The 10,651-nt window shown below is 42.4% G+C and overlaps 1 protein-coding gene across 1 annotated transcript; it reads right to left on the reverse strand.

Moving 5' to 3' along the window:
* Positions 1-1,249: 1,249 nt before the first annotated feature.
* On the reverse strand, positions 1,250-10,287 carry LOC105997026 (tripartite motif-containing protein 26-like). Its single transcript, XM_013031301.1, has 7 exons — positions 9,847-10,287; positions 7,946-8,041; positions 7,482-7,712; positions 6,263-6,285; positions 5,682-5,797; positions 3,054-3,086; positions 1,250-1,938 (listed from the first exon to the last, which is right to left on the reverse strand). Exons 1-7 carry the CDS (start codon positions 10,285-10,287, stop codon positions 1,250-1,252), a joined length of 1,629 nt encoding a protein of 542 aa, XP_012886755.1.
* Between the last annotated feature and the right edge of the window lie 364 nt (positions 10,288-10,651).

The raw sequence follows: 10,651 nt of genomic DNA on the forward strand, positions 1-10,651 counted from the left end.
TGATATAGGGCATGGCTTTAGTGGTAGCGTGCTTGACTAACAAACTCAAATCTTGAGTTCAAGCCTTACTACTATAAGAAAAATGTGAATGAGACCCAGGCTAGCATGCTTGCCCATCTCACATGTATGTCCTCATCCACGTTTAGATGCAGCAAGAAGCTCCTCTCTTCATATCAAGCAGATATTGGTGTCATGTTCTTGGACTTCAAATTATCCAGAATTGTGAGCCAAATAAATTTATATTCTTTATAAAGGACCTATTGTTGAGTATTTTGCTGACAAGAAAGAGCCTATGACACTCACAGTCTTGAAGAATACTAGCTTGTATTCATGTGTAAGATGTTTATATCTAGCCATCCCAACCTCCTTTCAAGTTCTGGGGCCATCTCCACTCCTGTAGCTCCCACCCTGCCTCTACCCAGGCTCTGTGGCAAATGCAGACATTATATAACAGGTAGGAACAGGAATCCTTTTTCTTTGGATTCTCTTTTTTCCAGTATTGTTGAACAGAGTTTTCCATCTGCTAATATTAGCCAGACTTGTTTTCTACTGGTAGCTTAAGATTAGTAAGGAAACTAAATATGTAATTGTACCATCTCAAAACCCAACTAAGATTTACTCCAGAACTGATTTCCAAAAACTCAAGGAATGCTGACCTATACATGATGAAAAAGTGTAAAAGTGAGAACAACATAGTTAGAATAAATTTATTAACTTGTCAATATATACAATCTGAGAATGTAGAAAGATGTGATATTTGATCAGGCATGATTTGAATCACAATAATTACTGTTTTCTGGGCTGCTCAGGGGGATGGCAGAAACGATTAAGAGAAAGGAAAGGGCCTCTAGGAATCTAGACACTGTGATCGGTGACAGAGGTGACAATCCCTTGACACAGGCTTCCTTTGCATATATTTGGCTCAATGTACACACATCAGTGGCCCAGACAAAGACAAATAAAACACAACAGAAAAAATGATTAACAACAGCACACATTTTAATAAATACTTCAAAGAGATTATAATTCTTGCACCATACATAAAAGACAACAAGTATTAACACTTCCATTTTGGAAACAATGCAGAGATAGCATGAGACTCTTGCCATCCTGTTCCAATCAGCTAAGGGGATTCAGAAACTGGCAGGACAGTCTAGCCAGGTAATGAATGGGTTGAGGGATAATGTAGAGGAATAAGGGATAAATGAAAAAAAAAAAGACTCAAAGACTGTGTTCATGAGGTCTCCTTTCAGGGTCTCAGGGTAAGTCTGGATCTCATGCAATTAAGCCACAGGAAAGGGAAAATCCTCCCAGTGAAGGAAGATGAGAATTCATAGATAAACTCTTGAGTTCTCGCGTTGGTAAAGGTCACCTTCCCTCCATCATAATCCAGGGCAACGCCAATCTGCCTTGGACAGTAGGAAAGGATCTGGAAGGGCTCAGGGCTAGTACAAATAAAGACTCCTGCTGAAGACAACTTCAGAGTCCAGAATCCCTCCTCAGGGGTGAAGCTAAGAGACCCTCTTCTCACCACTGACTCTCTGGCCACTCCCACCAAGCAGAATTTGGGCCACATTCCATTCTCCTGAGACCATTCCTCCTCTAACTCTTCGCTCTCATTTCTGTACACAGGAGAGGCATAGCTATCAGCGATACCTAGGAACCCACTGAGATAGCTACTGCCAAACATACCTCTGGTTCCACCTCTGAACTTCATTGCTTCCTCCTCCTCTTCTCCCCACCAGACCCTGTCCACTTTCACTTCCCAGTATACTTTTCCCCAGGTGAAGCCCTTACTGCCCAGCACACCAGGCTCAGGATCAAACCGCTGACCACGCTGGTATTTGTTCATCCACAAGCCAGTGAATATCATACTCTTCCCATTGGGGTACACTAAGAGGTAGCCGTTGGCTGTCTGAGAATTCAGGACGATCTTCACTGTGGGGACAAGGGGATAAAGGTATGACACCATGAAAGCTATCAAGGGGACTTTTCTCATAGGCTATAGTTCCTTTCTGATAGTAGCCTCCTTTAGGGACCAGGATGGTCGTCGTGGGGCCTGAACTCTGGGCTTGGGCGCTGTCCCTCAGCTCTTCAGCTCAAGGCTAGCATTCTACCACTTGAGCCACAGCGCCACTTCCGGCTTTTTTCTATTTTGCTTATGTGATGCTGAGAAATTGAACGCAGGGTCTCATGCATGCAAGGCAAGCGCTCTACCACTGAACCACCTTCCCAGCCCGAAAATATTTTAGATCTTATGTTCACATTACCCTTAATTCCCATATTAAGATCATGGAAAGGCAGTATGAAAAGACCTGTAGGAGCATGGTGGTACTGAAATCTCAGTACTTAGGTAAGACAGGGGAAGGTCAAAGTTGGAGGTTAGCTTGGATTATATAATAAATTCCATGTCAGCCTAGGACACACACAGACACAGACACAGACACACAGCCTCCTGGTATGTTAGTAGACACCTGCAATCCCAGCTACTTAGGAGGCAGACTCAGAAGGATTGTGAGTTCAAGGCTGCCCTGACAAAGTTAGTGAGACCCTATGTCAAAAGCAAAATAAGGGCCTGGGATGTGGCTCAAATGGTACAGTGCTTGTTAAGTATATGTGAAGAGCTGGATGATTCAATCCTCCGTACTTTTTGTTTTTCAAATCAAAAGGCTAGGGGTGTGGCTCAGTGGTAGAATGCTTTCCTAGCATGTAGTAGGCTCTGGGTTCAATCTTTAGTTACACACACACAGACATACACAATCATACACACACACACACACACACACACACACACACACACACACCAATATACACCCCTGTGAGAAGAAATGGAGAGGGCCTGGGCTCCTTATAGTTGTGGAAATCTTTCCTCCAAAGTTCATAGTTTTTATATCAGAATAAAGAATTAGGATGGATTAGCACCACCAAGACCTTCCTATTTAAAGAAATGATCCATACATAAAATAATTTTCTCAGGGAGCTTGTGATTCTGTGTGGAAGAACTCACTTTGTTTGAGGCAAAAATTTGTCTACCACCCCCACCAGATACTTACTTGTTTTATATTCCAGATCCCTCATTAACTTTCCTAGAATGAAGGAAGAACATTATATTACAGTAAACCGATTCCGTTGTGTGTGTGTATGTGTTTTTTTGTTTTTTTTTTTTTGGTGGGTCATGGGGCTTTAACTCTAGGCCTGGGAGCTGCCCCAGAGCTTATCAGCTTAAGGCTACTGTTCTACCACTTGAGCCACAGTGCCACTTCCAGATTTTTCTGTTTATATGGTGTGAGGAATGGAACCCAGGACTTCATGCACGGGAGGCAACACTTTACTGCTGAGCCACCTTCCTAGCCCCAATAAACCAATTCTGACAGCACATCTTCCTAGGTTAGATTTTCCTTTTTTTTTTTTTTGGCTTGTAAACTTTAAACAGTGACAGACATTATGAAAATTCACATGAAATAGAGAAAGCAATGGTGTTGTTCCCATGCCAATATTTGCTTAGAGTACCTGCTTTATGAAAGAGTACACTGGACCAAACTGTGTTTTTTCCTCCTGTACTTTTGCACTTGCTAGTTAAGTTATTCTCCCACTTGAGCCATGCCCATCTTGTGTTTTGTTCATTTTTCAGACAGGGCCTTGGACTAGCTTTTTTTCCAGGCAAACCATGATCCTTACTCCTCTCTCCTCCCAAACAGCTGGGACTACAAGTGTCTGCCAGCACACCTGGCTTGTTTTTGAGACATGGTCTTGCTAATTTTTACATGAGCTGGCCTTGAACCATGATCCTCATGTTTCTACCTCCTGCAAATTGGGATTATAACACTTGTTTGGCATGATGAGGCCCGGTGGTTCCATTCCCAGTACCACGAAGAATTAAAAAAAAGGGCTAGAGCCATGGCTCTAGTAGTAGAAGGCTTGCCTAACAGGTGGGATTAAAGGTTTGCACCACCATACCTAGTCCCATACTCTCTTCTTTCATGAATCCTAAAGTCCTAGACCCAAATCACACTACTTTTCTATACTCTTAAGTAAATCTAAGATTTCTTTTCTTTTCTTTTTCTTTTTGGGTCCAGTCGTGGGGCCTGAACTTTGGGCTTGGGCACTGTCCCTTAGCTCTTCAGCTCAAGGCTAATGCTCTACCACTTGAGCGACAGTGCCACTTCCGGCTTTTTTCTTTTTTGGTTATGTGGTGCTGAGGAATTGAACCCAGGGCCTCATGCATGCAAGGCAAGCGCTCTACCACTGAGCCACCTTCCCAGCCCCATAAATCTAAGATTTCTTACAAAGTATTGCTAAATTTTTTAATTGTAGGAAAAGACATCTTTATCATCTTTACCATCTTTATCATGTTATGTTCAGTAGTGTTAAGTATATTCACATTATCATGCAACCAATTTCTAGAACCTTCCCAGCTTGTGAAACTTAAACTCTATACCCAGTTAAATAGCAGCTTCTCACTTTCCTCTTCCCTGAGGCTTCTGGCAGTCAACATTCTACTTTGTTTCTATGAGTTTGACACTCTAAAAACACATGCAAGTCGGCTTACATATTACTTGTCCTTTTATTTTTATTTTTTTAAAGGGATACTTGTCCTTTTAATGAATGGCCTTTTTCACTTAACAAAATGTCCTCAAAGTTCATCCACATTGTTGCATGTGTTTGAGTTTCCTTCCTTTTTAAGGTTTAATAATTTGAATTGCGTGTAGATACACATTTTCTCTGTTATTCATTAGTGGACATTTGGGCTGTTCTACCACTTGGCTATCATAAATTATTCTAATAAACATGGTTACACAAAATATCTATTTTAGACCATACTTTCAATTCTTTTGGAATATATTCATATTAATGAATGCTATGTTTGGGTGGGGGGGAGGGTCCGGTCGTGGGGCCTGAACTCTGGGCCTGGGTGCTGTCCCTCAGCTCTTCAGCTCAAGGCTAGCGCTCTACCACTTGAGCCACAGTGCCACTTCTGGCTTTTTTCTTTTTGCTTATGTGGTACTGAGGAATAGAACCCAGGGCAAACGCTCTACCACTGAGCCACCTCCCCAGCCCATGAATGCTATTTTTAATGATGCTGTTTTTAATGTTTTGAGGAATTGCTGTATTGTTTTCCTTAGTTTACTAGTATTTTTAGACCTGAATCTTTCTTTTGTTTCTTTTTTATGGTACTGGATTTTAATCTCAAGTGTTCTATCATTCAAGCCAAAACTCAAGTCTGATGAATCATCTTTTTGTGTGTGTATGCCTACACTGGGACTTGAGCTCAGTTGCACTCTTGCTTGGCTTTTTCAGTGAAGGATGGCACTCTGCCACTTGAGTCACACCCCCCACTTTTGGCTTTTGTGCTGGTTAATTAGAGATAAGTATCTCATGGACTTTTCTGGCTTCAAACTTCAATCTTCATATCTGAGCCTACTGAGTAGCTGGCTGAGCCACCTGGTACCAGTCCCAACTCATCATTTTTATCCAACTCTGGGACCTATTATGATTGTACCTTTGTTTTTAGCCTGTACTGTGGAAAGATTCCCTCCCCAATGAATGTGCCTGGTGCAAGTAACCTGCCCAAGATCAAGAGACTCTGATAAGCCAAGGCCAGAGAGTCAAAACCTAAGGAAACAGCAAGAAAGAAATTTCTCAGCTCCAAACCCTTTCCTTCACCCATCGCTTTACTATACCATGGAATCCTCTCAGTCCTTTCTCTAGAGAAAGAAACTTATCAGAGAATTCTTCTGCCCGCTTTTTGACTGCAGGGCTGATAGGCTTTTCAATCCAGAACTTCTTCCGGGGATACCTAGAGAAAGGAAATTCACAGAAGGAACTAGTGAAAGGAAGAATGGTGACATTCCACGGTCCCTCCCCCCCAGCCCCTGCCCAACAATCCCACAGTGGTTTTAAGAGTGGAAGCAGTGCTCAAGTGCTCCATTCCAACACCAGGCAAAAGGCAGCTACATAGTTCTGGAGAAGGGGCCATGACCAAGGATCCTCTACCCATCAACATATCCTTTAGGTATCACATTGAAATATGAAAGGGCCATTTCTGCCTTGAAGACCCTTCAAAACCTACTAGCAAACAAGGAAAAAAATAAAGGCAAAACTCTTTCCTAGAAGGAAAGTGAACTTGAGTTCTCTACTAGAAAAGCTCTTCCTTCTAATCCTTTTCTAGTTCTTATCAAAATTAAAAAAGAGAAAGAAAATAAAGGGATGTACTGTGAGTGGTATAAGCAAATGAACAAGCAAAGAAGCAGCACTTACTTACCTGCTCATTATATCACTTGGATCCTGGGAAGGAAGAGAGATAGATGACAAAGTCACGAACACAACCTTCTCAGGAGCTATCAGCAGCCCCCATGTGGCCCACTGGGGGAATGGCTTCTCCACAGAGAATGAGTCTCATAGCTGGAACCCATTCAGCTTTCTACTACAGTGTTGGTTTATAGAAACACATGCTTTTTCCTGCTTTCCTCCATTTGAATTATGTTGGTTGGTCCCATTTGTTCTGTCTTATTGCTCCTTTAACAACTTCTCTTAAACTCACCCCCCAGAAAGCCAGCTCTCTTCACTATGACACCTTCCTGGTCTCTCTTCCTATTCCTGTTTTTCCCAGCACCTACAACACCTGTCTGGACATACATATGCTAACTTTATTATTGTATACGTTTACCTTTGCATTTACTTTTCTTCTTTGTGCTGGTCCTGGGGCTTGAACTCAGGGCTTGGGGATTGTCCCTAAGCTTCTTTTGCTCAAGGCTAACACCCACAGCACCACTTCTGGCTTTTTCTGAGTAGTTTGTTGGAAATAAAGTCTCCTGACTGACTTTTCCTGCCTGGGCTGGCTTTGAACCATAATCTTCAGATTTTAGCCTCTTGTGTGGCTCGGATTATAGGTAGCTACCAGTACTCAGTTCATTTATCTATTTCTAACCAATGAGTCCAACCTACTTCACCAAGTGGAATGTTGAGCTCCACCTTTCTGAGAATCCAAGTCTTTATATTCTTCAAGACTGATATTAAAAACAACAACAACAAAAAAAACTTCTTCTTTTCTGAAGACCTGCAGGGCTAAACTTTAGCTTTGGCCAGCACTGCTGTGGCCACCAGTCTGGCTGGGTGCTGTAATCATAGATATGCAGACCTTAATACTTCAGTGCATGGTCTGTACCTGCTGTATTCCTATCTTGATTTGCATTTGAAATGTTTCCCATAGCCTCATATATTGGGGTTTTGTTCAGGGATAATGGGCTTTGGGGAATCAAATGGATCCTGAGTGCTCTGACCTAACCAATAGATTAATCCCTTGATAGATTCATAATATGATGGTAATATTTGGAGGTGTTAACAAAATAGGATTGCCATATTGAAGAACACAAAAAATGAGAACATCCTCTTTCTTGACTGTTGGTCCAAATCCCTTGCTAAGGAAGAGGCCATACTACAGCTTGAGCAAAAGGATAGACACAGTTTAACTGGTTACTAACCTGCAAAAGTTCAAGTGCTGGCTGCCGAACTTTCTTCTCTAACTCAGAAATGAGGGTCCCAAGCCGGACCACCTCCTCGGAGCCTTTCGTGATATGGCTGTTCCGCCCATCTATGAGTTCCTGCTCCAGCCCCACCAGCAAGTCCAACAGGTACTGCTCTCTCTCTCTCAAGAATTGATGGCCCTGTTCAAACACTGACACAATGTCTTGCCTGTGGTTCTGGAATTTGGTCTACAGCAAATGCAGGAAGAGAAGGATGATTGCTTCTGAGAGGACAGGAAACACTAGAACATTTGTGAGATCTGGGGAGGAGTCCAGAACAGGAATCCCTTCAGTTCACCTCCCCCAAAACACACCTGCCTACCATCCCAGAGCAGTCCCCCTCCAACCAGCAAACACACACACATACACACACACAAACCCCCCATACACATGTACACCCGTTCAGTCAAGATTTCTCTCACCAACAGAGCTTGAATCTCATCTTCTCCTGTGGACTGAAAATTCTGAATTCTATCCCTGTCTCCCTTCAGAATCTTCAGATGGTTTAGAATTTTACCCTATGGAAATAAACGCAAATAATCTCAAGAATAAGATGAAAATGTTTTCAATAAAAAGGAGGTATAAAACAATTCCACAGTGAAAACTGATATAATTTGATCTCATGTACTATAAAAACAGAGCACCAGGTGGAAACTTGTGCCCATGGTAAATGCTTGTTATCTCAGCTTCATGAGAAGCTGAGATTCAGTAGATGAAAGTTCTAGCCAGGGTACTGGTGGCTCAGGCCTTTAATCCTAGCTACTCAGGAGGCTGAGATCTGAGGATCCAGCCTGGGCACGAAACTCTGTGAGACTCTTATCTCCAATAAACCACTCAGAAAACCAGCTTGAATGCTTGCCTTAAGCTGAAGAGCTGAGGGCCAGCGCCAAGGCCCAGAGTTCAAGCCCCATGACCCAACCAAAAAAAAAACAAGTTTTAGACCAGCTTAGAAGATAAGTCTGTAAGACTCCATCTCCGTGCAAATAAGTTGGGTGTGGTGGCACAGTCCTGTCATCCCTGTTAAGATTGGAAGCCTAAAACAGAGAGAGGGAGGTCCAGGAGGTATGGCTTGTCCTGGTCCAACAAGCACAGGGTTCTAAACACCCCAGTATAAAAATAAATAAGTAAAGCAAGCAAGCAATGGAACAGATTTCACTCTTGTTAATGAAGAAAAATACAGTGAATTTTATGTTGGCTTAGAGCAGTTTCTTTGAAATAATCTGTTATATGGGATTGGGGGTATAGTTCATGTGGTAGAGAGCTTGCCTAATTTATACAAGGTCCTGGGATCAATCCATAGCACCACAAAAGACAATCTATATGACAATTTCTAAGGGTTATGGTGTAGGTTTTAGATATATTTACATTGCTCTTTTCCACACACCAAGTACTGTATCTTGTTGGGAGCTATCTTCTGGTATATATCTATCCCAAGAGGGAAATCAAGATATCTCTGCTCCCAATTCCTTGTAGCTTCATTCATAAGATACGGAATCAACAGCTAAGGAAAATGTACCATATACATATAATAGAACATTAACTAGCCTTGAGGAAAGAAGGTCCTGCCATTTTAACAATATGTATGGACTTGGAAGACATGATGTATATGGAAATAAGCAAAGTATAGTAAGGCAGATATCATGTGGTCTCATTTGCATTCCAAATCTAAAATAGTCAAACTAATCTAAGCAAAGAGTAGCATGGCAATTGCTAGGGGTTGGGGGGGAGATGAGGATGCAGTCAAAGTTTTAGTTATGCAAGATAACCAATTTCTGGAGATCTATAGTATAGCATAAGGTAGTCTAGCTAACCATGCTATACTGTCTTTTTAAAATTTGCGAAGGAGCCAGGCTTGGTGCTTATCTGTAATCCCAGAAATCAAGAAGCTGAAGCTGGAGAATCATAAGGTTGAGGCCAGCTTGGGCTACGCAGTGTGACCACAATTAAAAAATAAAATTGTGGCGGGGATAATGATGGAGGAGGGTGAGATTGATTGGACTACATTGTAAACATGTGTGGAAAGGAAACAATACAATCCCCTGACCCATGTAAGATGAATGCAAGCTAATAAAAAATGGGGAAAAAAGGGTATGTCTTTCAAATGTTATTTCAAACATGCACACAAAAGCAGCAACAATGATGATGACGTGGATGGAGGGAATTTGTGGATCTGTGGATGGTGATGATGTGGTCTCAGGTGTATGCTTGCTGACTGGGATGTCCGGCTTCCACATGTCAATCATGCCTCAAAACAGAGGCTTCAAGAGTGGACATTAACCTAAAGGAACACAAGACCAGTGCTGAGGTCCAAGGTGATTCTTACCCGATAGGACTGGGCAGCCTTCTCCAGGAGGACAGCAGCGTGGTGCCTGTGCTCCCGAGACTCCCGGCACATCACACACAGGATCTGCTGGTCGTCCTTGCAGTAGTAATGCAGCTTCTCCAGATGCCGCCCACACAGGTTCTCGGCTCGTTGCTCAGGTGATCTTTCCTCTCGGGGTTGTCTCTCCTCTTCTACCTTCATCCTCCAGATGTTCTCCACCAGGCTGGCCATCTGCCACACATGGCGGATATTCTCTTTCTTAAAAACTGTCTTGCAGAGAGAACAATATAATGGCTGTCTGGAAGATTCACAGACCTTAATGATGCAGTGGTAGCAGAACACATGGCCACAGTCAATGGTCACTGGTTCTCTCAAGTAGTCAAGGCAGATGGAGCAGAGCACCTCATCCTCCAGGTTCCTCAGAGGGGAGGCAGCAGCCATGATCTTACTAAGCTCAAGACTGGCACAGTGCCTCCAAAGCCAGGAATCACTTTCTGACACGAAGAGGAACATGAAGAGGAAATGTGAGTTTAATAAGCAATCAAAATGGAACCATGAGAAAATACTTTGTATGTAAAATTATTCCTAACCTTTTTTTCCCTTTCAAAATCCAAAGTTTCCTCTAGAACACTAATCAGGACAGGTTTCAGCCTGCAGAAAGAGATAGGTGTTAATAGCAAGCCACCTGCTCCTGGTGTAAGCTTTTCAAAGATACTCATAGATTTAACTAAGTGGAAGTATTCCAGAAGATCATGGAATAATAAATTTCCAATAAATCTAAAGGATTTCTGTCTAGCTCTTAGAT

Source organism: Dipodomys ordii, unplaced genomic scaffold, assembly GCF_000151885.1.
Source record: "Dipodomys ordii isolate 6190 unplaced genomic scaffold, Dord_2.0 Scaffold138, whole genome shotgun sequence".
Classification (NCBI taxonomy): Eukaryota; Metazoa; Chordata; class Mammalia; order Rodentia; family Heteromyidae; genus Dipodomys; species Dipodomys ordii.